The 27,218-nt window shown below is 45.2% G+C and overlaps 2 protein-coding genes across 2 annotated transcripts; both read left to right on the top strand.

Moving 5' to 3' along the window:
• Positions 1 to 1,108: 1,108 nt before the first annotated feature.
• Positions 1,109 to 19,286, top strand: LOC308111301 (uncharacterized protein; the record flags this gene model as incomplete). Its single annotated transcript, XM_080466163.1, has 12 exons — positions 1,109 to 1,151; positions 8,294 to 8,335; positions 8,988 to 9,171; positions 9,264 to 9,326; positions 9,410 to 9,551; positions 10,496 to 10,519; positions 10,782 to 10,901; positions 11,288 to 11,414; positions 12,379 to 12,521; positions 17,334 to 17,550; positions 19,008 to 19,207; positions 19,261 to 19,286. The coding sequence occupies exons 2-12, from the start codon at positions 8,328 to 8,330 to the stop codon at positions 19,284 to 19,286; spliced, it is 1,254 nt and encodes a 417-aa protein (XP_080322289.1). The 5' UTR covers positions 1,109 to 1,151; positions 8,294 to 8,327.
• Positions 12,459 to 27,158, top strand: LOC308111422 (myotilin-like). Its single transcript, XM_080466316.1, has 11 exons — positions 12,459 to 12,521; positions 19,008 to 19,224; positions 19,314 to 20,227; positions 21,455 to 21,605; positions 21,771 to 21,872; positions 22,682 to 22,719; positions 23,690 to 23,828; positions 24,228 to 24,435; positions 24,524 to 24,689; positions 24,817 to 24,950; positions 25,999 to 27,158. Exons 3-11 carry the CDS (start codon positions 19,338 to 19,340, stop codon positions 26,139 to 26,141), a joined length of 1,971 nt encoding a protein of 656 aa, XP_080322442.1. The 5' UTR covers positions 12,459 to 12,521; positions 19,008 to 19,224; positions 19,314 to 19,337; the 3' UTR covers positions 26,142 to 27,158.
• The last annotated feature ends 60 nt before the right edge of the window (positions 27,159 to 27,218 follow it).

Here is a 27,218-nt window from a genome sequence, read left to right on the forward strand (position 1 = left end):
CATCACGTTCCAACATGCGAGGGTGTGCGGGAGCCCATTCATCGCTGGTTGCAGCCGTGATGTTTCTCCTGTTTCTCATCAGAACCACATCGACCAAGAGTTTTAATTTGGAAATGAACTTTTTCAAAGCATGTTCTGGAAGGTGATCAAAAATCCATCCTAATCAAAAATCAGAGAGCATCACAGAGACTTTTACACACCGACTGACGGGTCCATTTGTATTCTAAAGTACTCCACCCAATTCGAACATGGCACCTTCTTCCTGCTGAGCTCTGGAAGGAGAAAGAAATTCTTTAAAACATCAAGAAACACACTTAAAACGGTTTCTACCCCCTCTATATGTTTTATTCGACAGTATTTGCACTCCTCAAGCACTGATCTTGAAAACAATCCTGAAGACCAGTACATGGTTGATCATTTAAATAAAGAACTAACCCACTTTTCAATCTTACTAGCAAAATAAGTTTTGAGATTAATCTGAACTGTCGATCAGATGGTGCTCTCTCTCTCTCTCTCTCTCTCTCTCTCTCTCTCTCTCTCTCTCTGGGTGTGGAGCTCATATGTCCTGGGACGCCTCAGTGGCACCAGTGGCAGGTTTCATGGCTCCTTCCTCTGGTGACACCTCAGACCACCGTTGATTCACTCCCATGTCATAATTCGTCTTTTAGCTTTGTGATCTTCAGCACAGCACCTAACCCCCCCCCCACCCCCACCCCCCAGGTCGCCTTAGCAGTAAACAAAGGGGCGTTCTGGGTGGGGTGGGGGGGTACTTGAGCACAGTCACTGTTTGTACCCCTCCAGCTGAACCCCACCTGCCCTCCTCTCTCCCTCTATCTCCCCCCTCACCAGCCTCAGATTCCCTCCTAACCCCATTCCAACACACACACACACACACACACACACACACACACACACACACACACACACACACACACACACACACTAAAGGAAGCCCCCTGCATGTGTATTTGTGTGTGGGTGTGTGTGTCAGTGCGCTCTGAGCAGAGAGGTCCAGTGGCCGAGCCATGACTGGCAGCCACGCACTCACATAGCAGTTTTGCCTTTAGCATTTCGATCGTCCTCCTCTTGGATCAATACCCTCGTTGTTGCTGTTTTTGCTCCTTCAATCCTGCTGGAATCCGACCACTCAGGTAAGGAGTGGGGGTGGCGTTCTGTGTGATGGTCCCAAGAGTGGACATGGCCTGGACCACATGTCCTGGAAGCTCATCCCCAGCAAAGAAAACCACCTGTGTGAGCGTCCGCACTGATTCCAGGCCGTTTCCAGGCAGCTTTTTTGTTGTATGGTCGGAGTGGCAGGTTCTTTGAGATGGGACGGACCCTTGTTTTGATTGGTAGAGAGGAGGGAACGCAAAAAGTGTTGGTAATCAGATAATCAAATGCTGTAATTCAGTTGGTCGAGGGCCATCAGGTTCCTGATACTGTATGTTATTGATACTGCGGGCAGAGCCGGAGGGAATGAGTTAGCAGGCAAAGAAAAGAGGACAGCTGGGAAGATCTGCCTGTCTGCTGCTAAATATACATGCTGTGTCATGTGCTCATGTCTGTCTGTCTATCTGTCTATCTGTCTATCTATCTATCTATCTATCTATCTATCTATCTATCTATCTATCTATCTATCTATCTATCTATCTGCTTCAGGTTTTACTTTTCGGTTGGCGTCATGATGTAACTTTGTGTGTGTGTGTGTGTGTGTGTGTGTGTGTGTGTGTGTGTGTGTGTGTGTGTGTGTGTGTGTGTGTGTGTGTGTGTGTGTGTGTGTGTGTGTGTGTGTGTGTGTGTGTGTGTGTATGTGCGTGTGCACGTGTGCATTGAAGAATCTGTTACATCCGTTCATGGGAGCTTAAAGAGTGGAAGTGAAAAATTAAAAGTGTGTCAGTTATATAGCCAGCAGGGTGAGGCAACACAAGGCACACCGACCTAAGTTGAGCGGCTGTGTGTGTGTGTGTGTGTGTTTGTGTGTGTGTGTGTGTGTGTGTGTGTGTGTGTGTGTGTGTGTGTGTGTGTGTGTGTGTGTGTGTGTGTGTGTGTGTGTGTGTGTGTGTGTGTGTGTGTGTGTGTGTGTGTGTGTCCAAGCTCGGCATGCCTGTGTGACTCTGTTTTCAGCCTCTGGTTGGCGCTCGGAGAGATCAGGTGACCCCGTCTGCTCTATATCGGTCTTCTCCGATCCTGCAAGTTGAGGTGCGATTAGAATTGGAGATTGAACTCCGATACATCAGAAAGTTCGGCCTCGTTTCCACGGCATCACGTTTACGATATCGTTTGAGAAAGGTTTTGCGATTAGACGGATCCGTTTTGAAACACTGAAAACGATGATGTTCTCATGTTGTGCCAGTCGTCGGTGCTGTTTTTCGTTGTTTTGGTGCCACTCAAATGTGCGCTTCCAGATGATGGTGTAGTAAACGTACACTTTATTAAAGGAGTGCTGGTAAATTCAAGACTGACCAGCACACACAGCAATCATTGTTATGAATGAACTCCTGCAGTATCAGCATTTCAGGGAAGTTCTGTTTTAGCCGCATTTTCCAAACCTTGCATTTTCAGTGGTTTCCAACCCCTGTTGTCATGTAAACAGGCACCCAGAACGTAACAAAGGTTTTCTGTCGTCACGTAAAATACTTTACAATCACTGAGGTTTATGTCCAGCTCATCCAGGGCCAGAACTGTCACATACACACTCTCTTTGTACATAGGTTTGCTGTTTGGTAGATTAGATCTCCGTGTTAAATAACATTTGCTGCTTAGATGTGTTGATTTATGAGGTGATTTCAGAATTCATTGTGAATTAATACATTTTTGTTAATAAACGCCTGTTAGCTGAATTGAACGATTCTTGGTGATTATTGTGTATTTATTGTTGACAATTCACTGGTTTGTAACAGTCTGTGCTCGGCTCTCACACCTTCCCTTTTATTTAAGATTGTTATATTTTACACAGAAATATTAACTAACCTAAATAAACCTTTTTCGAAACGAGACTGATATTTTGGCAATTAGCTATTTCCAGATTCTCTGGTGGTGCCCCCTTTTATTATTAATGAATAAATAATGAATTTATACAATTTACTAATTCTTAATAAATAAAAAATATATACTGTATATAATTTATTAACTTTAAGTGATTAATCAATTACTTTAGGAGTTGTTAATGAGTAAATGACAGTTTACTTCCATTAATAGTTTACTCTTTTTTTTTTTACCCTTCAACTGATCGCCCCAGCTGGTTCAGGTTTAATACAAAAATGATGTGTCAAGAACATTTGTCCCAGATAGACAAAGCTTGTGAAGGTTTTTGAACTTGGAAAGAAGTTAAGGCTGATTATTAAAACTTTGGGGAAAATGACCCAGTTGGTTGTGATTCCTCCAGGACTGAACCAAAATTATTCTACAAACATCTGCAGGTGCAGCACCTTCGAATGTCTCTAAAATCAGGAAGTGACTGAATTGAGACTGGTTTCAGCTGCTCACACTTATTTTATGGATGTGTAGTTTCTCACTGATTATGTTTATTGTTTGGGGTAAAATATTTTTTAAAAGAATTTGACGAGCCAATATTGGAAAAACATCCACAATACATCAAAACTTGATGGGAAAAAGATTTAGATTAAAAAGACATAAATAATAATAATATAAACCGTAATGATCTCTAATGTTTAAAAAAGATAAGATTGTTGACAACTCCTGGACTAAATGGGCGAACGACGTGAAAGCCTGTAAGACCAGAACTCTTAGATCTTTAAAGCGACACAGCTACAGGTTTGTTCTTATCCTCCACAGTCTTTCATTTGACTGTCGGGACTGAGGTAGTTCAGGATGAATGATAAAGCTGCACTAAACATCACATGTTCATGTGTTTAGTATCACAATAATGGTATGATCCACATTAAATACTGAAAGCTGCAATAGATGATGTTAAAGTGTCTGTGACTTCTGCTTTCTTTTCCCAGAATAAACACTTTTCTCATCATACAAGTTCCATGATTTAATCGCGATCAATGTGGCTCTTCTCTCATATTTAAAATTCTGTCATTTAGATTTTGGAAACCAATTATTGTGGTTCAGTCATGTGGTGACGATCTGCATCCTCATCACTAGATGGCGTTAAACTTCAGCTCCAGGGTCGGATGTGCTGCTGCTGAACTAATCCTGGAGCTCAGAGGTCCAGCATACAGGAGTCTGGACACGTCACAATACAGGAGCTGTGATATAAAATCTCCTCTATCTGCATATACCTGAACATTAAATATACCACTTCACCATGTTCTGTACCTTTGGAATAAAGGTTGACAGATAAAACATTAAGATCTGCATCGTTTTGTTCTATTTAAGGTATTTTATCTATATTAGTATTTAATAATGATTTCATCACAAATCTCAAAGGTTTTGGTCACTTTGTGTGACTTTATCTCTCTTTGCAGAGGAATCGCCGCTCGTTGTAGTCATCTTACAATCTTTTAATATCATTTTATCATTTGACATTTACTCACCTCAAGTTGTTCCGTCGCTTTATAATCAGGTTTTTGATATTATTCTCTGATGTTTTTGTGCCTGCACCTTAAATGCATAATTCTGTGTTTTATCATTCACAACTCTAATACTTACCTTTGTACTAAATCCTCGCAAAGTCCTTATTAATACGCCTCCTGAAAACATGGTTTTCTTCAATATGTGACAGTTTCAACCAGTTTTACTCTTTTTTTTGTAGGACCCTGTTGCTTCCAGACTGTGGATTTAAATGATGATGCTTATTATTAGTATCCGATTAGTGTTTCTGGCTTTAGTGACATAGAAATCTGGATAGTCTGGATAATCTGGACCAAGACTGGTCTGGAGGACCACAACAATGGAATAAGGTGTGACATTAGTTCCACAGCCGAGGAGCTCCAGCCTCATAACATCCCAGTCGGGAAGCAAAACTACTGATAATTAACAATACGTCCAAAGTCCTGAGATCAAAATGTATGTAACCTGCACACTTTGTCCTAAAATCTTACTTTTTGTGGCATATATATCACATAAGTAGTTAATAAACATTATTCTAAAAATACAATGCTTAACTCGACACTTTTTGAATTAATATCAACTTTGTTTTACTTCTCATGTCAATTTTGCCTTTTTCGTTCATAATTTGTCCCTCATTGTTCTTGCTCTTCTCATCAGCCATGTTCTTTTAATACATTTCTGTTGTTCATTATCACTCCAACTTGTCCCATTGTCGTCACATTTCTGTCAGAGGATTTACTCCTAAACTCTTTTTTTCAAAGACGAAATCGTTGTTTTGATATTATGATTAAACAGCAGCACGAGGAACTCTGAAGGGATTTAACGGGCTCCTGGTGAGATAACACTCATATGGAGCCAACACGTGGCTGGCTTAAAATAAAACTAAAAGATTACGTTATAAGATAATGTTTCAATGCGGAAAATAAAGCAATCAGGGTGTAGCAGGTGGAGTCACATGATCCAATGTGGACGTTTGGACACATATAATTCACCTTTAGTGAACAAAATGAGCTTCTTCCTGCTGAACTGACTAAACTTTTGCCGAGCCTGTTATGTGCTCTCGCTTAAACAATATATAGTGACCCCATGTATTTGAAAATACCCCTTAATGCTTCTTTTCCATTGGATCAGACCTTCTGGCAGTCCGATCTTGGACCGTGTCCCTGTGTCCATTGTGTGTGATCCAGATCTTCCAGTCAGACTGAAGCACAAAGTTATCGAGTTCTTCTTCTTCCTCCTGTATATTTGTCACGAGACGCTGGGATTTATCTCGGGTAAAAGACGTTCTGCTCCCGCCTGAGAGGTGTCAGGGTTTAATTTAGCCCCGAAACCTGAACCCAGCTCCTCCTTGGGGGGGCCCGAGACAGAGCCATGAGGAGGTGTGTGTGTGTGTGTGGGGGGGGGAGGGGGGGGGGGGGGGGGGGTTGTGGGAGTCTTTGGGGTGCAAAATGATGAAAGATTTCACATAGCTTCAATTAGCCGAGTGGGATCCTGATGGATGATCGTCTCTGGCACACGTACAGTACACTCGTATGGATTCACGGACGCTGATTGGAAACACGTCCAGTTTTAGTTTGGACGGAGGATTTAACTGACTTGGAAACTCCAAAGAGCTTCAAACTTTTACAGGCTTCTACAGTTTTGCTGGCACAAATTTGAATAAACTAAAGAAAAAAAACTAACTAAACTGTTGGCTCCCAAACAAACGGGCTTTGTCCTTTCTAACACGATTCACACTTTATATTCTCAACATTTAAAACTCCCTTCATTTCTATCTTTGTACTGAAAGCGACGACACTAATCAGTTCCAGTGTGGCGTTAACTAAGATCCACTGAACCAAACCTAGACGAAGAATAGAAGAGGGATGGATGAAACAACTCTTAATTTAAGTTCAATTAACTTATCAAATTACGTTAATTGAACTTAAAGTTAAATTTACTAAGTTAAGTAAACTTAAATTCAATAATTAGATTAAATTGATCAATTTAAGTTCACTTAACTATTGATTTGATCCGATTTAGATATTAACTTAAAGAATTTACCTCAAAGAATAAAGAAGTGTTTCCTATTCTATTCTAACTGGAATAATTACAAAGGGAGCACAAAAAGGAAGTGTGATTAAAAAAGACACTTAAGTTCAAGACGTCGCTCAACACTGTTTTGGTTCTGTTTGTTTATGAAATCTGTGAAATCTGAAATGTTGACCAGGCTATTATATGTTGTTTTTATAGGATGATATTGATTTGATTGAGCTGTATTGTGTGAGGAGGCTGGTCCACTGAGTAATGTGAGATGTGTTTTTGGATTTGTAGTGTTGCACAGTAGTTTTCTTGGCCATGGTTGGAGAAAGTGAGCATGGGGCTTCTGTATCTACGATCTTGGCGGAGGGAATGGACGTCGTCCAGCTTTTTAGTTTGAAGAAAGCAACAAGTTGGTTTCCTATTCACTACAGTATGTTCTGGATGTGTCGTCCAAAGCCAAACTGAACGTGTTCACTGAGGTTAGACTGGATCAACGCATTGTTGGCTGTGTAGATACTAGATTTAATTATTGACTTTAGGGCGTCTGTGGTTCATTTGGTGGAGCAGGTCGTCTTACAGTCACATCTCTGTCTGTCCCCGTGCCAGGATGTCAAACATACCGAAGCCCAAGTGGCTCCTAATAGTGGAGGGGCATCGAGCAGGACCGCGACATCCTTCTGACTGAGTGAAAGCCAATAGAAACAAAATGGCAAAAACTGGTTTATAAGTTCACATAATACAAAATAAGGATGGTTTGAGCAGGAAAACCAGAAAGATTGAACATCAAGTCAGACTTGAGAATATGAGACACGGATGATGAGCTGGAGTTACTGCATGTTCTGGACTATGGTACATAAAGTATAAGATGCGTCTAATAAAAGAAGGCCTATCTGCATCATATTGTTCCAGAACCTTCCGTGAATCTGTTGTAGCCCGCAAATAGCTTTAACTTTGGTTTCTCTGCTTTTCTTTAGTCCCCCTCAAGTTTCTCACACACTCTGAACCCCTGGTGATCCAGATGTGATGGCCTTCTTCTTTGAATTCTGCTGCAAAGATGTTTTTCTTTTTGCTTACATGTTTCTTGATCTGTGAAATCCTAATGAAATGGAGGTTTTTCTGTGGTACGGTAGCAGCTTTATGTTGTCATACAGTGACATCTACTGGTCATAGATGGCATGTACTATTGCATTTTAATATATGTAAATAATATCTGATAATAAGTCACATGATCAGCCAAGCCTAAAAAAAAACCAAACAAAGTGTTACTTATAGTAAAGAAAATGACATGTTGTATAAAAGTCGAGGATTTCCAACGTAGTTATATAGAACAAGTGAAGATGTTGCTGTTTGGTTTGTTGGGATGGATAAAAGCTCAAACCAGATCAATTCTGTTTCATGGTTTTGAGACTTATTGGGATAAAATAATGATTAAACCAAAAGTACCAACCACTGCTGACATCACATGTGTTGAAACAAACTATGGCCCGTGGCCCGACGGTGGCCCCTCGTCCATGTTAATTTGTCCTTCAGCAAATTCTCAAATTCTATTGGAAGATTGCTCCTATATGAACTTTACAGTAAACGCTGCTGCTGGGAAGCAAAAATAGCAACTCAAGAATTATACAGTAATCCACAGTGTGGGTTTGGAAACAAGGATGTTTAGTAAACATGCACGTTCCTGAGCGTCCGCTTGTTTCTGTGGTGAAAGCAGGAGATGATGAAATGTTTGAGACTCCTCCTCTGTCCGCAGGACCTCTGCTGCTGCCTCCTGGAACGCCTGAAACATGGCACAGTGAGTCTGAAAACACCGGTTTCCTACATCCCCAACATCTTAAAGCTTCAACCATCACCTTGCACTTTTTTCATTTCTTCCTGTGACTTTTGAAACGTCGATCACTGAGACGAAGATGGTTTGAAATCGGTGCTCAGAAGTTTATCAATGGTGGAAAAATGAATGTCGAACCTTTAACAGATCATCAAAGATGGTTGCTTCTTTTCTGATTTGAGACATATTTTAAATATAAGACGTGAAATCTGTGCCTTAATGAATAACTTTTGTCTAAATGTTATGGTATATGACTGCTTTATTCTTGATTGAAGATTAATGTCTGTGACTCAAGCAAGTGCCATACAAAGTATATTAGGGAATCATAGTGTCGGACTTATGGGGTCCTTTATCCCTTTATGGGGTCCTTTATCCCTCATCAAGACAATCAAGTAACAGCTTTGTTTTAAGTGTACAGAAGGCGTGAATATGAATATGTTCCATCACCATCGTCAGTGAAAACATGCAAAAAAAAGACCAGGACTTCACCAATGCAGAGAAACTAAATAGAAAGCTTTAAAAAAAAGAAAAAAAAAAGATAGATAGATAGATAAGGATAGATAGAATAGATTTCTTGAGTTGATCTCCTGCATAGTGTTTCATCTGCTCCACTCTGTAGAGTCCAGAGGGTGCAGAAGAAGACCAGCACCATGTCCCTGACCATCTCCTCCTCCTCCTCCTCCTCCTCCTCTCTGACCTCCGCCCGGGAGCTCTCCTCCTGCTCCTCCTCCTCCTCCTCCTCCGCCCTCCTGGCTCAGAGGCACTCCAGCCTGGTGCAGCCGCTCGGCGTCAGCCCACAGAGGGTATACCTCAGCAAATCATGTCGATGTGACCGGTGCTGTTTAACGAGAAATGAGAAAAAGGTCAGGAATGACTCCATGTGTTCTGTGCTCAGACTCAGAGTCCCATCTCCAACCAGCAGTACTCGGGGACGGGCGTGGCTCCCGCCTTCGTTAAGGTTTGTACCCGGCGGAATCATGAAGGACTTCCTGGTACGACCCTGTTCTGATCACCCCCCCCCCCCCCCCCCCCCCCCCACAGTGCCTCCATGATGTGTCCACAGTGAAGGGACAGCTGGTGGTCCTGGAGTGTCGGCTGAGAGGGACCCCGCCCCTGCAGGTCATGTGGTACAGGGAGGACGAACAGATCCTGGACTCGGATGATTTCAGGATACTGCGCAAGAGTAAGTGTGGGTTTGATGGGCCAGCACCTCAACCCATCAGTCGAGAAATACCGCCATGAATCACATCGAAGCCCTCTTTATCTATCAGGCACTTAAAAACAACCACATGGGGGCCTAAGTGCTCCACTTTTACTCAGAGAGGTGGGTGGGGCAGGATCATGGAGGGATTTGAAAGCAAATAACAGAATCTTAAAGTACTTCCATGAGCAGGCATCCAGTGGTGACAAAAGTGTGGATTACTGATTCACTATTATTTCCAGGTTGGCCAAACTTTAGGCCATCACAAGGTGATACTAACCACTCCCAACCCGGGCCCGTTTGGTCTGAGGGGCCAGAAAAAAACCTTTTTTAGGGAAATGTTTCTGGCAATATTCTGTAAATGCAAATAATAAAGTAGTGCCACTGCATAGATTGTGATATGTGTGTGACACATACGACACATAGGGGAAACAAGCTAAATAAGATTGTGGGGCTTGCTGCCTTTCTATTTTCAAATATCACCCTGAACATACACAAAAAGAGAAGAAAATGTCAGTCTGCCAGACAAATTCTGAGCAGAAGTGATTACTTTGAAGCACTTTATTGAACATGTCACTGTTGCATTTGTATATTTAAAAAGGAAAACCTGCCTAAGCTTATTCGCTTCGATTTTAAGGCCAAGATGAGCTTCCTATCTTGAATATTACACTTCCTGTGGCCAGACGTCTTCACTGGACGTCAAATTGGAGAAAACTGAAGTCCCAACACCTGAACAAATCTACATTTTCCACCCTGACAGACACTGAACCACACTAGATGTGTTTAACATATAATGCCTTTTAAGCTGAATATATATTTACATGATGTTCCCTTCGTCTGTCAGATAAAGAGCTGCTGTTATCACGTATGTGGTAATATTTTGTGTTGATAAAGTGAAACCGTTTTCTCTCTCGTTGTTTTTCCAGAGGCCAGTTCTGCCTCAGTACCAGGTAAGACCTGAATACAGTACTGTCGGTTTCAGCCGATGGTAAACGGTCGTATTAAGGGGTTCAAAACACAGTAACACAAGAATTGACTTGTTGACTTGGTTGTTGTTATTTGTTATCCGCTTTGTGCATGCTCACTTTAAATCTGTGGCTTTTCTGGTCCAATTTTCACTGAAGAGTCAATAAACTTCATATGTGTTTAACCATGAAGTGGGTTCTCTGTGGTTCTCTGTGGTTCTCTGTGGTTCTCTGTGGTTCTCTGCAGAGGAGCTGTGCACACTGGTTATCACAGAGGCCTTTCCTGAAGACTCGGGCTTGTTCAAATGTGTGGTCATCAACCAGTTCGGCACCGTGTCCTGCTCCGCCTTGCTGGAGGTGTTCAACGGTGGGTCGTCCCCCCGGGGCCCGTTTACACAGGACCGGTCACAAGCTGTCACAACAGACGGCTTGTCTTAGGTGTCCATCATTTTTATGTGTCATTTGTCAACTAGTTCTGGCTGTCTAATAGACGTCTAGATTACGGCCTGAAGAGACGGACATGATTTCGACTTGTCTTAGACGTCTATGGACATTGCTTGCTCTGTGGGCAGTGGACATGAAAACCACTTAAATCTCAGAGTTTCTGCATTGTTTTCAAAACGTTACTGTAAAACACAAAAAAAAATGCATTTTCACTTGAAACACTGTCGTGTGAACGGGGTGTCAATGTGTCTCCAACGTCCACTCCTGAGGGGGGGGGTCCCCCGCTCACTCTGCGCCTCCTCCACACAGACCTGGAGGAGCAGCTGGACAGCCAGCAGGAGGCCGTTCCCTCCCAGACCAGAGGTGAGGACTTTGTGAACCTGCCCCCCCCTGAGTGGCCCGAGAGCCCACCTGAGGACAGCGTCCTGGATGCTGAGTGAGTAGAAGCCGCCATGCAGGCTTCAGTCAACATGTATCCAACACTGGAATCTGTTCAAACTTTACACTGCTGGTGTGTTTCAGTGTCTTGTGGTGAGTTTTGCAGTGTAAAGCTCCAGAACAGTCTTGTAAACTAATGCTTTAGAAAAGCACAGGGCTTTGAAAGGCCCCAGAAGAAAGGCAACAGAAACTTTTCTTTTAAATTGAAATGTATTGAATTTTGCCACTTTGGGTCAAATTTTAAGGATTTGAAAAACCTTAAAATTTTCCCCAATTTTAAGGTTAAACATGGGTTACCATGTTTAACCTTAAAATTGGGGAAAACCACTCCGAAAGAACATACATTTTTGAGATATATATGATTGCTTTTATGAAATTTTGGATTTAAAGTCAAACTTTAGACATTTTATTAATCTTTTTATTTTTTCCATCCTTCTTATTGTTTTGGAATTTTTCCCATTCAAGTTTTTTTTAATTTTTTTACTTTCTTGAGTTGTTTTAAAATGATTATAGCAGTGTTTGCAATTTGACCATGTTAAGGAATTTGAGCTTCTTTTTTTTTATTGGTCAATGTGGAAGAAAATACATTTTAACAAGGGATTCATAATGAATTTTACTCATTATTAAAATGGTACAAGCAATAGTGATTTGAAAGACAAAGAATTATGCATCGACGTCACGTCACGGTCGGAGGGCGTGTGGCCGGTGGTTTGACACCCTCCACCTGCTGTAGTCCTCACGTTTAACCACGTGGTGTCGCGTGAGCTCGACGACGAGTTGGTTTGTTTTTTGTTTGTTTTTTGAGCTGGACGACAAGTACATAACTATACATAACGAGCGTGACGTCACAGGGAAACTTAAACCACTGTTGCTCTTGCGGCGCGCTCGTGTACGTGTCGCGTCGTGGCCGCGCGCTGTCACCTGTCTCGGTGGTCCGCCCCCTGCCCCCCTCCACCCCTCAGCAGCAACAGCCTCCCCGGTCCTCCTCCCGGTCCTCTGCTGTCTCTCCTGCGGGGCTCGGAGCTCTCCTCCCCGCACACACACTCCGCCTTCAGTCCGCCTGCACGGAGCCGCAGCACCGCGGCGGAGGAGCGACTCAACCCCGGTAAAAGCAGCTCGTTACCCCCCCCGAGGGAAACTTCTCCTTGGGGTACTTTCATCCAACCACACCGCAGATACATGTACTTTTACTCGGGGAGCTTTGAAAACATTCTTTTTTTTAACTCATCATAACTTTTTAATGTGACTTTTTGGACTAAAAAAATTAAGATTAACTATTTTAATTGGAATTGTTAAAATTATTTTTGCTGTTATAATTTCTTAATTTGTTCAAACTAAAATGTGAATAGAAATTATCCCTTTACAAATGCTGTGTGTGTGTGTGTGTGTGTGTGTGTGTGTGTGTGTGTGTGTGTGTGTGTGTGTGTGTGTGTGTGTGTGTGTGTGTGTGTGTGTGTGTGTGTGTGTGTGTGGTGAAAATAGTCTCTGAGATCATCTGTGAGTCACTTGTGTGTTTCTGTCATTCAGTCTACCTGCTGGTAAACATTAGTTTGGAACCTGTGCTTCTGCATGATCGGTGGTTTTGTTGTTTTCTCTCTTTTTTACATGAGATCATCTGAGATGTAACTTTTGTGTAGAAACCCATGGACCTCATCCCGAGTTGGGTCAGAGCTCATATCTGCCCTGCAGCGTTAAAAAGGTGGGAAACATCATTGACGGGACGAGAGCGACTGTATCACCAGGCAAAGATGCTGCAAAGTGGAAAGTACTTTGACTTTTTGGACGTTTGATGCAGTTTGGGTGTGTCTTGACGTCTTCGTCTTCCAGTTTCATAGTGTGAAGTATGTTTGGCTTTCCACTCTGTATCCATGTGCGGGTCCATGATCTCATCTGTAATGTGAAGAGCAGACATGGCGACAGTGTCCTTCAGAACCCCCACCCCCCCACCCCCCAACCCCCACCCCACCCACCCACAACAACAGTTGTTCAGAAACTGTTGGCTGCAGTCTGGAGTTTTAAGGTCATGCCGAGGTTCTCTGGCCAATTTCAAGTTCAAGTCCGACTGAGGGGGTTTGATCGAACTGTCTGACGATGATGTGAAGCGCAGCTGCTGGTTTGGATGCTTCATGGGTGAAGATGCAGCCTGTCATTAAGTCATTGTTTTAAAACGTCGTGTTCGGCTTGCTGGCATCATAACGTGAAACGTCACTTTTTGATTATTCAACGTCGACTCTTCACGTCATTGTGAAACGGAATTCACCGAGCGTTGGATTGTTTACGAGTCTCGAACGTGAGTTTGGGTTTAAAACTATGCGAGACAGGTTAGTTTTATATGTTGTTGGAAATGGCATTTATATTTTTTAAACCACCTTCCATTCTTCTTATTTTTGCTTCATCTCCTCATTGTACGAAATATGAAGAGAAAATAACCAAAACGTCAGCATATGTTGCGATATAACAAGTTAACCGTCTACGAGCTCCTTCCTCGTCCCTCGACCAGTGTTGTGATGCACTTTGTGCCACAGGATGGTGTAATGAGTAACTCACGCCACCTTCTGACTTTTCTTAATTCCAATCTGATTTCCTCAACGAGCTGCTGTAAGTTCTCACCTGAACAGAAAAATATTTGTCATCTGTGAACAGAATCACCTGTAGAATATCTGAAATCTAACTCAAGTCATTTCATATAAACAGTTTGGGTCCCAGTACTGAGCCCTGGGGGACGCCACACTGAGTAAGAACAGTATATTTTTCATTGCAAAAGTCTCTGGAAACAGTTTCCAGAGTGCAGCATCTTTGAAGCGACCCGATCTCAAACGCTATTTGTCAACAAAAAAATATGCCGTACTTGCACTTGCTGTTATTGGACTGGAAATCACACGTTTTCACAAACTGTTGTCTGTTACTTAAATAATCTTTTCATCCTGTGAAAACAGGGTTGAAACACTATCTGACACACTGTAGGAAGAAAATACTGCGATCGCTTCCAGAGCGAGTGTGTGTGTGTGTTTACAGTAACTCGTGGCAAAGTAAACAGAGATAATGTGGCAGTAAATGTGCAGTTTCAGCTGCAGTTACGTGCTAATTATTACTCAGAGGACGACTCCTGTGTTTCCTTTCAGACGGATATAAAGGCTTGACCCGGACCTGGTATTTATGTCTATCGTGTTCATATTTTCTTATCTTCATTTACTTGCAGATCTTCATTGATCACAAATATATTCTTGTGGAATCTAAAGAATTGTTGTGGGTTCGGTGTGTACTTTTGATAAAAGGTCAGAATAAAGTGATGAGATGTAATTTCTGCACCACTTAGTATTTATTTTCAAAGTTGTTGGAGGTCCTATTGAAGTGTTCGGTCAAGCAGAGGACTTGGAGAGAGCTCGGCATGTTCCTACCCACAATGGTGTGTGTGTGTGTGTGTGTGTGTGTGTGTGTGTGTGTGTGTGTGTGTGTGTGTGTGTGTGTGTGTGTGTGTGTGTGTGTGTGTGTGTGTGTGTGTGTGTGTGTGTGTGTGTGTGTGTGTGTGTGTGTGTGTGTGTGTGGGTGGGTGGGTGGGTGGGTGGGTGGGTGGGTGGGTGGGTGGGTGGGTGGGTGGGTGGGTGGGTGTGTGTGTGTGTGTGTGTGTGTGTGTGTGTGTGTGTGTGTGTGTGTGTGTGTGTGTGTGTGTGTGTGTGTGTGTGTGTGTGTGTGTGTGTGTGTGTGTGTGTGTGTGTGTGTGTGTGTGTGTGTGTGTGTGTGTGTGTGTGATTAAGTGGGCAAAGCTATATGCTATATTTGTCTTGGTATTCAGACATCCGCTGGCAGGTGCAGACACCACTGGTGACACACACACACACACACACACACACACACACACACACACACACACACACACACACACACACACACACACACACACACACACAGTATTTTTTACAGTAGCATTTACAGCAGAGGAACAACACGCTGTTATTTCATTTTTCCCCCTAAAAAGTTCTGATGTTATTAATTATTATTAGAGAAACATAATTGAGATTATGTTGAGGAAGAATCATCTGAGCCTCTGCCGGCCTGTTTAAACAACAGGACTTGAATCCAAGGTTTATTGAGCTGTAAACTGTCATCATGTCGTTTAGGGGCTCTTACATGTCCCACCTTGGTTTGTGATTGGCTGAATATACATGTGTGAACACTCCTCTGTGCCAAAGCGTTGACACTGATGGACTGGCGACGTGTCCTGGGTACGTTAGCTGGCACACGCTGCTGATCCTGCACAGCAGGGGTCTTCAAGCCTGTTCCACCGGACCCCCTGTCCTGCATGCGGCACACCTGATGCGACGAGGAGCTCCTCGTGAAAAGAGTTCAGTGTGTGAGAAACTTGAGAGGGACTGGAGAAAAGAGGCTGTTACCGTGATGAACAAAGCAGATATTGCTGGTCGTGGTGCGAAAAGCATGACGTCCAGGTCTGAAGAACAAATTCACCGCTTTATGGTCTTACACACCAGTCTGACTTTCCTACATTTTTATTTCTCTTCATGACACATTGTTTTTGACAGATTGGATTGGATTGATAATCTGGAAAATACTTTAATAATTGAATTTCTCTTGTTAGCTCTTGTGCTCTTTAAATTACTGCGTCTGCAAGGACCAACAAGTATCTTTTAAAAATCATGACTACTAGAGCGCCAGCATGCTCTGCGATGATGTAGGAAAACTATGTTTAGAGGTTTAAGACGTTTAAGAGGTTTGTTAAGTTGCACAGAGCTGCATCAGTTGTAACCAACAGTTAAATTTGATGGTTGTTTGTATTGTTGATTTGGTGTTGACAGCGTTGGTTCAGTGAATGAAACCAGAGGTAATGTTTGTAAAGTTCTTTGAGCCAAATGTCAACACATGTAATATCATGTAAACCTTAACACGAGGTTAGATAGTATTTCTTGTCATTTTAGAGTCCCCAATGTAAAGAAGTTAAAGTAGTATTACTCATTAGCAGTCCTACGAGTACAGTAGTGATTATGTCTGTGCATATTCCCCTTTGTCCAGGTGGGACCTCCGTCTCCGTGCAAATTGAATCAGGTCAGCTGGACTTTCCTCACATGTCTTGGAAGACAGGTCATGTTGTTCACCGGGGTAGAGGCAGATATATACTACTGCGTCGACAGTACGCGTCAGGCAGTGTTTAGCCTCCACACAGTCCTGCATCGAGGTTGTATGTTGTATCACAACGTAGAAGGATCCGTCACTAAACTGCATGAAACTCATTGGTAGTGTTTATTTTCCGCTCATAATGAGCAGTTGGGCTCGAAGGTTGACAGCGGCACTGCATATCTAAGCTACAAGCTGCAGTGTCGTCCGTATTATTAGAGATGTTCAAAACGTTGTGTGCAGCACTACAACCTGCGTATTTTCCGTTGCATTCTGTGTCGCTTCGATGTGTCTTTAGAAATTGTTGGAGGTGCACGCCTGGTGACACAGAGTCTATGCGGAGGAGGTTCGTGGTAACACATAGCCTTTCTCTACCTATGGAGCGTAAATGAGGCGTAAGCTGGCTGGTCTAACTAAGTGGTGGTTTTGCTGAAGTATTTAAACTTTGGTGCATCTTTACTGACTTATATTTCCTGAACCGGGAGGTGTGACGTACCTCAGGTCTGATGTAACGAATTGATGGGCCTTGTTAACAAAATCTACTCAATTTCACTGACCCTCTTCACTGATGGTCTGTCGGTCCTCCTCAAGTCCAGCACTATCTCCTTTACTCTATTTAAACATGAGTGGTGCCCCTGAACTCCAGTGAGGGTTACATATTGGTGGTGTGAGGGAATTCTCTTGGATCGTTCGATTGAACGGCCATGAAGCTTCAGGCTTTGCCAGCACTTTGACGTATCTTTGCACCAGTGTGTTCTGATCTTGGCTGAAGATGAGACTTTGTGTGCAGGTCAGCTGACGCCGGCCGGCCCAAACCGCCCCGTGCCCTCGAGAGAACCCCCCGAGAAATGTGGAGCGAGTCAGTGCGCCTGCGTAGAAATGGACTGCTATTGTCATTACGCTTGGATTGGTCTCCATGGGAACAGCATTCCTTCCCAGTGGAAGAGCGGGGGTCCGGGTGGGCTGGTGTTTGGAGGAAGAAAACCCCTGAGTGGGCTGAAACTGGAGTAGGTCCACTATTATCTGTTAGCCTCTTTAGACCATCCACTGGAGCATGTGGAGTTAGGGGTGTTTGTCCTTTTTGTCCGCCAGTCGTACTGCCGGACCAGTGAAGATGTGGACCACTGATAGCTGGATCACTAAAATCACAACACGGCGCGGTGAAAGCAGACACCAGAGTGGTCCCAATGTGGCAAATCCAGAGAACCAAGCATGTGGTCCTTCAGCACGAGGATCCTGCACCAAGTCAACAGCAATGATTCCTACTCAAGAGAACCAACCGTACCTGTCATATGGTGTTCACACTCCTCCACAGAAGGACAGTAATTGTCTTACACTGCTAGTTTAGGACTTTGTTTTTTCACTGTATAACTTTCTAAAAACTATTCCAAACATTTGTCTTTGTCACAGACATATTTACCCTTTTAGACTTGGAACCAAACCACATATTTATCAGTTCTGAAGCTGAAATGTTCACTTATATGTGAACGTTTCATATTATGAGTCACAGGTGCAAGTCATACAATGGGCTCATTTTTTAATTAAGATTCCACTTTTTTTCTCTTAATTGTTATTATTCATGGTTAAACAGGAATTGTACCATACATGAGTCAGAATCTGAGTCAGTAAATGGAGTATTACGGACATGGTTCACGCAGCGTCACATGATAGGCGTTTGTACCGCAGAGCGGCTCAATATTAAATTAACAGAAAATATTAGTGTCATCTGTTGACAAATTAATCTGTAGCACTTCTGTAATTATACATACCTTATTGAATGTATAGTATAAGCAGTTTGTGTCTCAGTACTGAGCCCTGGGGGACACCACAGGCGATGTCCGAGCATGACGCCTGGGAAACACTCGTTTTCACAAATTGTTGTCTTTTCCTTATATAACTTTTCATTCGTGCCACAAAAATATCCCACAATGCTTGAATTGGTCTTCAGTTCCTCTGCCAAGGTTTTCTATTTGGACTGTTTCTGGAGCTCACCCACACTCCTCCGCCATAACGCTCGTGTTACGTTGACCCCTGGAGAACAAATAAATAGTTTTCTATGTGCAAAAGTCACGGTTTAGTGACAAGAACTGGTAATCATGAGCTCAATTGTTGAAATCCAGCAGCCTCTGATTGAGTCGTAAAGGGCCGCTGAAGGAGCTAACTCAATCCCTGGAATAATTTTGATTGATTCAAAACAAGCTTTTGAATCGTCTGCAGGTCAAATTGGGGATGTGAAGACTAGAAGACCCAAAGATGAAATTAACGCTTCTACTGGATTAGCTTTCCTGTCTGATGTTGGAAAAAAGTTTGGTTTGTTTTAATGGCTAAACTTTATATTTTTACCCCCCGTGGCTCTTCTTTACGCCCATTAAAAATATACAATTGTGCTGTATGAATGTGTATGTGGGCTGTATGAAGCGTTAATCGGTTTAAAAAGCTAAAGACTCTGCTTCTGCTCTGCCAGTTTCCCTGAGCCTCAGCCGGTCAACCACTCCTCTGAGGAAGCCTTCGGTCGCAGTGAGGAGGAGAGCGCCCTGAGCTCTGAGGGTCAGAGGTCACCAGAGGTCTCCACTATCCGAACTCCTACGCCGAGCCCTCCCCCGCCGCCGTCACCGCCATCGCCAGCCGAAGAGAAAGCCCCCGCGCCCAAGCTGTTCACCCCAAGCAAGCTCACTTTCGCAGTAAGAACATTTCTGTGGGGTTCGTTTCCGTCCCAGAGGGTTTTCCGTTACACTTCCTGTGAACTCAGTCCGTATCCTCTGTCTTCCAGTCCGCCCAGTCAGGGAGCAGCAACATGAACCTGTCCGACCTGCCCACCTTCACTCCCAGTGCCTTCCCTCCCAGCGCCTTCAACTACGAGCGACCCCGACATTTCATCCAGTCCCAGCCGTCGTTCCAGGCGCCCAGCTACGAGAGCGTGCTGCAAGAGGCCCAGGAGAACCAGAACCACTCGCAGCAGACCCTCGGCACCGCCCAGGCTGATCAGAGCGCGATGGAGTTCACGCAGAGCCAGTCGTCGTCTCACAGCCGGTCCGTGTCCAGGTCCACGTCACAGACTCAGTCCCAGTTTCAGTCTCTGAGCCTCAGCCAGACCCAGAGCCAGGCCAACGGGTCCGCCAAGTCCTCCCCGTCTTCATCCAACCTCAACTCCCCCATTTCCCCCCCGGCTTCCATTGTCACCCCGCTCGTCAGCCCCTCCACCACCACCACCCCTTCCCCCTCCGCCACCCTGCCCCGCACCACCTTACGCTCCACCATCACCCTCACCCCCAGCGTCCCCAGCGCCACCGGCCTCGGCAGCGCCACCTTGTCCGCCAACCAGGACGGCATGTCGGCGCCCGCCGCCTACCTCTGCTCCGTGCTGCCTTCCCAGTCCTCCTTCTCCGCCTTCTCCAAACCCTCCCCAAGCTCCACCCTGCCCCGCGCCTCCCCTAACCGCTCCCCGCTCTCACCCTCCAGCCCTCTCCTCCCCATGAGGGCCGCCAGCTCTCCATCCTCCCTCCACCAGCAGCCTTTCCCGGTGTCCCCCTCTACCCCTCGCTCCCCCCTCTCCCCCCTCTCCCCCCTCTCCCCCCTCTCCCCCTCCTCCTCCTCTTTCCCGCAGCTCGGCACCCCCACCGGGGAGAACAGGGTCCCGCCTGCGGTGGTCTCCTTGCCCACCAACTATAAGGGGACACCAAACATGTAAGTGATAGAAGTATAGAAGTAAAGCTCCCCGTTTACACAACTGCTGTCTGAAGTGAAAACCGAAACATTACATTGAGATTTCAGTGTCCGTTTTGAAAACAGTCAGACGCTGTGCTGTCTCCGTGGACATGGGTAACAATGCAACTTTTATGAAACGCTGCCACTGCACATGCACACCAGGACCGGAGTAAATAGTTCTTCTACACATACATGAGTAGTTGGACAATAACAACAATGTTTTCCTCCAGAGTGTCATGACTCCCACTACATACTCTCCTGGGACTTGATAGTTTTATAGTTGACAGTCACGTGTAATAACGATCCAACTTCGTCGTCTGTCCACTAGAACGTCTGTGTGCTGCCATTAGGAATGTTTAGTTCTCTGCTCATGTGTTTGGTTTGATTATAAAGCCGACAAACAGCAAACACAAAAGCGATGCGTTTTCATTTAAAAAGTTGTCGTTTAAATGGGGCCAAAGTATGCAATGGAAATTATTTGTATTGTGATTAATTGTAAATGGTGCCACATTTGTCCACATGCATTTGTGGGATGAGCGGCAGTGCCGAGTGTTTAGGTCATCCCCTTGAACAGCTTTTCTCTAGTCTTGACTCTTGTTTGGCGGATTGGATGATCAAAGTCTGAAGAAACGAGACATTTTAACAAAATATTCAATGAATAAACAGGGACTTCACTGGCATGTTGAAGAACCAGACACCGCCACTCCAGCCTGGCCCCTCCTCCTCCTCATGGTGGTCACCAGCCCGCTGAAGGCCAACGTGGTTGTGTGCGTCCAGGCTGATCCCTCAAATCTTCAGTGGCGTTGAGCACAGGACTGCTGGCCGACCATTTAATCCTCTCCCCTCCCAAATTCTGGAGCTGGTCTCTGATGAAGGCCACTCTGTGGGCGCCACAGGATTGCAAAAAAGCTCTTTGCTTTAAAAGAAACCACTGTCGGCACGAAGGGGCACCTGAGGCTCAAAACGACGAGTCGACAACGAAGAAAAGCCGCTTGGCAGTCACAGGAAAGATTTTCAAATGTTTCAATGAGTGGAACCAACACCGAGTTCTGCTGCTTATCCCACCAATGCAGTTTCTCTCTAAGTCCGACGCCGTTTAGAAGGAAAATCAATCGTCTTTGGATGAGGTTCATTGCCAAGAAGCAACAAATATCATTCTGTATATGAGCCAGTTCTATGCTTATCCCCGCTCTCTTCATCTCGCAGCCTTCCCAAGCCCATCTTGAAGAAGTCTGTCGCTCCTCGTCCTTCCTCATCTCGCTCCACGGACGAAGACATCCAGGGCTCCAAAGACGCCCTCATCCAAGACCTGGAAAAGAAGCTCCGCTCCAAGGAAGCCAGGAGGAGAACCAGCCAGGTCTGCATGAGTGTGTGTGTGTGTGTTTGTGTGTTAGGACGGGAAAACCAAACAACAACCCTACACTTCACCCCCACAACAATCCCCTCACCTACATGCCTGTTTGAGCCGAAACGGACGAGAAAAGAAGTGACACTTTAACAACATGAAGCTTCATTTCGACAGAAACTGTCCTATGAGGAGCGTATGGCTCGCAGGCTGTTGGGTCCAGACAACTCTACCTACATGTTTGACCAAGACGGTCTTTCAGACTCACAGCTCGACCAGGTACATGAAGACACTTTTATTCCTTCACTGGGCTTCGCGTTCACCACTAAAACCCTCCGTTGTCTGCAGCGCGCTGCAGATTGCACTGGTGTGTTCTGACGTTTCTGTCGGCGTCGCTCCGTAACCCATCAGCTTCCATCTTGCTATTGAAGCACAGGCCACACGTTAACGCAGCCCATTGGGCTCGAATGGCTGCACGGGGAGCCGCTTTCCCCTCTCGGGGCCTCCTGGTGGGCCCGAAGTTGAAAAAGCCCCGGCAGTATAATCAGCAGCCACAGTGAGCCGCCTCATGCTGTCATGCTGACCAGTTCATGGTGTGTGTGTGTGAGAGAGAGTGTGTGTGTTTGTGTAGGATTGTTCTATCAGAAAGCCTCTACCGCTCACTGGGCTTTACACCATCTATACACTCTGACACACACACACACACACACACACACACACACACACACACACACACACACACACACACACACACACACACACACACACACACACACACGTAACCTCTCAAGCCAACAGGGTTTGTCAGCGGCTATTTCTAGCCTCTTTTCTGAGAACGAGCCTTTCACTGGTGACAACAGGACTATTGTGTCAGAACACACACACACACACGCACACACATTCACAAGCACACACACACACACACACACACACACACACACACACACACACACACACACACACACACACACACACACACACACACACACACACACACACACACACACACACTCACCTCCTGGGATTTTTGTCATCCTATTGGTTTGTCTGGCTGAGACCTGTGATTACGTCTGTTTGTTCCATTACAGCCTGAATCACCAGAAGGAAGACACAAAGGTGGACTCTGGTGAGTACGATTTTTATCAAAATGATCCCACAATTATTAACTCACAAGGGCTCCAGTTCACAGCAAAACCTTGGACGTGGGAATTCCCCTTAAAATTCTGGTTTAGCATTAAAGTCTTCCTGTAAACTACTGCAGCAGCGGCAACAGATCATCAGTAGGATAAACCCAACCGGTCCCACACCAGTCTAATGCCAGCTCAGGTTCCCTGTTAGTGGGCCAACAATCCATCCATCCATCCATCCATCCATCCATCCATCCATCCATCCATCCATCCATCCATCCATCCACCCACGTTTTCCCCTGTTTACATGGAGACCGATTCTTACAGTTTTCATAAAGTCCAGACGGACACCCGATGGAATTTTTTTGCTTTTATTTGAAAACGCTGTTTTGTAAACGAGGCCTAAGAAATGCAGGTTCCCATGCGCCTCAGCCTACGGTGGCTTAATGTAGACTATGGCTAAAGTTCTGCCTGAAAATCCAAATGCTGCTTATAAGTAGGATCACTTTTTTTTCTCTGCGTAATATTAAAGCTGAACAAAACGTGTGTTTACCGTCAGTGTGGAAAGATGGTCTCTTTTACTGACTGGAACCGTCCAGACTGTCACAACAAGAAGATTCCAGATGTAGAGCAAAACATTGTGCAGATTTTATACGTCAGAATGATAAATCTTCAGGAAAGTTTTCGTCCATCTCTATTTATAACCTGTGTTAACCGCCTCTCTCCATGCTATGGGGCCAAAACGATAAACTAAGTTGATCTCGTCACTGCAGCTGTCCGTCAGAGGAGATAGAGAAGGCTCAGACACTGAATGCAGCAGCCATTACGTCAAAGGACAGAAAAAGAACAGAACCTGTAACTGTTTCAGTGGTTTCTTATGGTTGTATGTGTGCGGTGTGGTGGACTGTCAAGCCCACTCACTGAAAGTGTGTTCAAGTGAGGTTATAAATAAGTAATCTTCCCCTGCAGGGGGAGGCACCATTCAGGGACAGACGACAGGGGCAACGAAGGATCAGCTATCCAAGAGAAATGTTACGCCCCTCGCTTCCTGCAGATCCCCCCTGACCTCACAGTGGAGGAGGGCCGGTTCTGTAGGATCGACTTTAAGGTGAAGTAACACCGAGGGCCTCACGTTTGAAACATTCCTCAAACAATCGATTCTCCCCTAGTAGAAGATCACCACAATACAAAATCTCCGACTTGAACAGACACGTCTAAAACACTTAAATAACACATGAAGTGTAAACGTTTGCATCACTATAAATTTAAAAGTCTGCAACCTGAACACACTGAACACACAAGTCCACACCTTGAAGGAAAAGCTCTACAACAACTCGAAAGCAAAAGTCCTCACAAAAGGGCAAAGGTCAGCACAAATGAAACACAACACAAATGTTGAATGTGTAAGTCGGTTCAAGTATGAAAGTAAAGCAGTTAAAGCTTTGTCGCTTGTGTGGAGTCTGGATCCTCATGTGAGCCTCCATCTTCTTTATTGTGGTTACTTCAGGTGGGCGGCCTCCCGACACCCGACTTGTGCTGGTACCTGGACGGCAAAGCCATCCGCCCGGACGACTACCACAAGATGCTGGTGTGTGAGAAAGGCATGCACTCCTTCATCATCGAGATCGTCACGGTGCACCATGCCGGCGTGTACGAGTGCGTGGCGAGGAACCGGGCGGGCGAGAGCAGGTTCACCATGAGGCTCGACGTCATCGGTAAAGATCAGCGTTTGGTGAGACGGCGAGACAGCAGCGTGACGGGACGGAAGGGAATCAGCTCAGATGTCTCTCTTTTCGTCTGCAGCTCAGGAAGTCCTCCGCCCCCCCACCTTCGTGCAGAAGATGTTGAACTCCAGAGCCCTGGAGGGCGACACTGTTCGGTTAGAGTGCAAGGTGGACGCCTCGCCTCCCCCCCAGCTCTTCTGGAAGAAAGACAAAGACATGCTGCGCATTGACCCCAACAGAATGAGGCGAGTCTGAAAGCGGCTGAGTTACTTTGGTTCAGCTCGGTTCAGGGTTTCCCTTCAGCCAGACAGCCGGACCCTGATCACTCATCTTAAACATTGTGTTGACTTCCGTCTCTCTCCCTCTATTCAGTCTGTACCAGGACGGCTCCGGGCGACAGTGCTTGTTGCTAGAGCGGCTGATGAAGTCGGACGCCGGCTGGTACACCCTCTCTGCCATTAATGAAGCCGGCATGTCCACGTGCAACGCCAGGCTGGACGTGGGCAGTGAGTGTGTTTATGGCTTTCTATGCAAACGGTTTCCATAGAGGCAGTGACATCAAACAGCAGATGGAGAGTGTCGGCGCGGCTCCGCCACACAAACGGAGAGAATACCATGTAATGGCCGGCTCAGAGCCAGGACGATGCCGCCGGAGGCTTAGGTTTCCACTCCACCACGTAACACGCCAGCTGCTCCCTGAGAGCGCCCCGTGCACCTGAAAGTGAGAGCAGGTATTAAACCTGCCGGCCTTCAGCTTTGCACTGAGGAATAAAGTCTTGGATCATTTCTCTCTCAGATGTTTTGTGGCCAAATTTCATAACTTCTGTTAAATATGAGTGGAGAAGCAGAACATTACAACTCATCCAGGCTTTTAGGTCTTAAGATTCTAGTTTAAGTTGATCAGTATCATCTGGTTCCACAGGTAAATAGATTAACGGAGGAAGACAATGGAGTTCCTACAGGAAGCATGTATAACGTGAGAAGTATAGGTCCTAACAGAGAACCCTGTGGAACGCCATGGTTACCTGTCGTCTGAGCTGAAGACTAAAGTGAACATTGAATTTCCAGTTTGCAAACTGAATTATTTATTATTTTACATTACTAATGTCAGAATGGACTCAATTGAAATGATTTGAATCATAAAGAAATGAAATGTCTTAACACGGGCCAGTATATATAAATATGAATGATTTGTGGCCTGTACGCAGCTGCTGGGTTCCAGAAACTCACACCGTGAAGCTCCTGCCGCACATCTTCTAATGTCAGTGGAGGTTTGGAGCTGCTGAGTCAGCGGAACTCTACGACCCCACATGGTGGCTTTAATGGGCTCTGAGCGTCTTTAACAGCAGAAATATTGAATATTGTTTCACTCATGTTAGTGGAGTTGATCACTGCACTCAGTGTCAATAGAACAGAAAATACCTGATTATTCCCATAGTTGAAGGTGGAGCGCGGGGCCATTGTCTGCTCAGGTATGAGCCGTGCTCAGTTATTTTCAGACTCCAGACACGTCAGGAATCTGAGTCTGAGCTGAAACTCTCTTCTCCCCCGCAGCCCGGACCACCCCGGCCATGAAAACGGCGCCCCCCGGCTCCAAGACGCTGAAGCTGCTGTCGTCGCTGAGCCACGTGCCCGCCCTGACAGTGGAGAGCCCCGCCCAGCACACGGCCCCCCTGTACGAGAGCGAGGAGCTGTAGGCCGCACCAGGAGATCCAATAAGCTTGTGACATGAGATAACTGTGATTTTATTTGATTTGTGGGGGGGTGGGGGGGTTCTGTACGTGCCGCGAAGCGCAGGAACGCTGGTTTGAGGGGAGGAAAAAAAAAAAGTCGCCAGGTTCCAGCCAATCACAACACTGTTTCTGACTACAGTACCCACAATCCAACTGTGCTTGTTTGAGCCGTCGCTTCTCGGTGCCGTGTAAATTGTCTGAAACTATTTATTTGAAGTCGCGGCGGCCCGCTCCAGACCGAGGACAGCATCCGTTAGGCTTTAGGCGTCCGTTTACACAACAGCAGCACTCGGGAGTCACTGCAAACGCAACTTTTAAGAAAACGGCTAATAAGGTGGAACTTCTTAGAAACACGCAACTTTTCTGAAATGCTGCTACTGCACATACGCTCTACGAAGGTAGTGAATAGCTCTTCTGCACATGCTCACCGAGTCTCCCAGAATAGAACTCGTCCGTGTGCTCCACATTTTTAACGTGTCACGTTCTCTTCGCCAACATCGTTTTCAGCGTTTCTACCGTTTCCGTGTGACATTTTCGAAACGTAAACACGAAACTCTTCTGAAAATATCGATGCGTTTTCCCTTCAAAGGTTGTCGTGGAGACGGTGCCTCAAAACTGAGCTTCACATGCCCGCTGTTCTTCAGGATGGATTATTCAACAAAACCCCATAAAAATAGATTTTTCTTTTTTTTTTTAGCTGCATGTGAGTGAAAATCTGACATTTAATCCTGAAAAATCTCAGAGGAAGAGATTGAAAGAAGAAGCCTCTGTGATAAGATGGTTTCTCTTTGATAGTTGACACAAATGGGGTTAAAGGTCAGACTTTCTTAAAGGTACAGGTCATGTTAGAAGCTAAAAGAACGTTACAGACCTTTAGATTGAAACACGTTGATTTGAAGGTTGCAGGTAGTCGAGTGTTTTCTGTTTGTTGTGTAAGTCCTACGTATCAGAGGATGAGGAATAAAGTCTCTGTGGCCTTGGCTTGGCCTCCTGTCTTTATTGAAGGCGGCGCGCCGCCCTCTGGTGGCCATGAAGGGAAAC

The sequence above is a fragment of the Lipophrys pholis genome, assembly GCF_963383615.2.
Source record: "Lipophrys pholis genome assembly, chromosome: 6".
NCBI classification, from domain to species: domain Eukaryota; kingdom Metazoa; phylum Chordata; class Actinopteri; order Blenniiformes; family Blenniidae; genus Lipophrys; species Lipophrys pholis.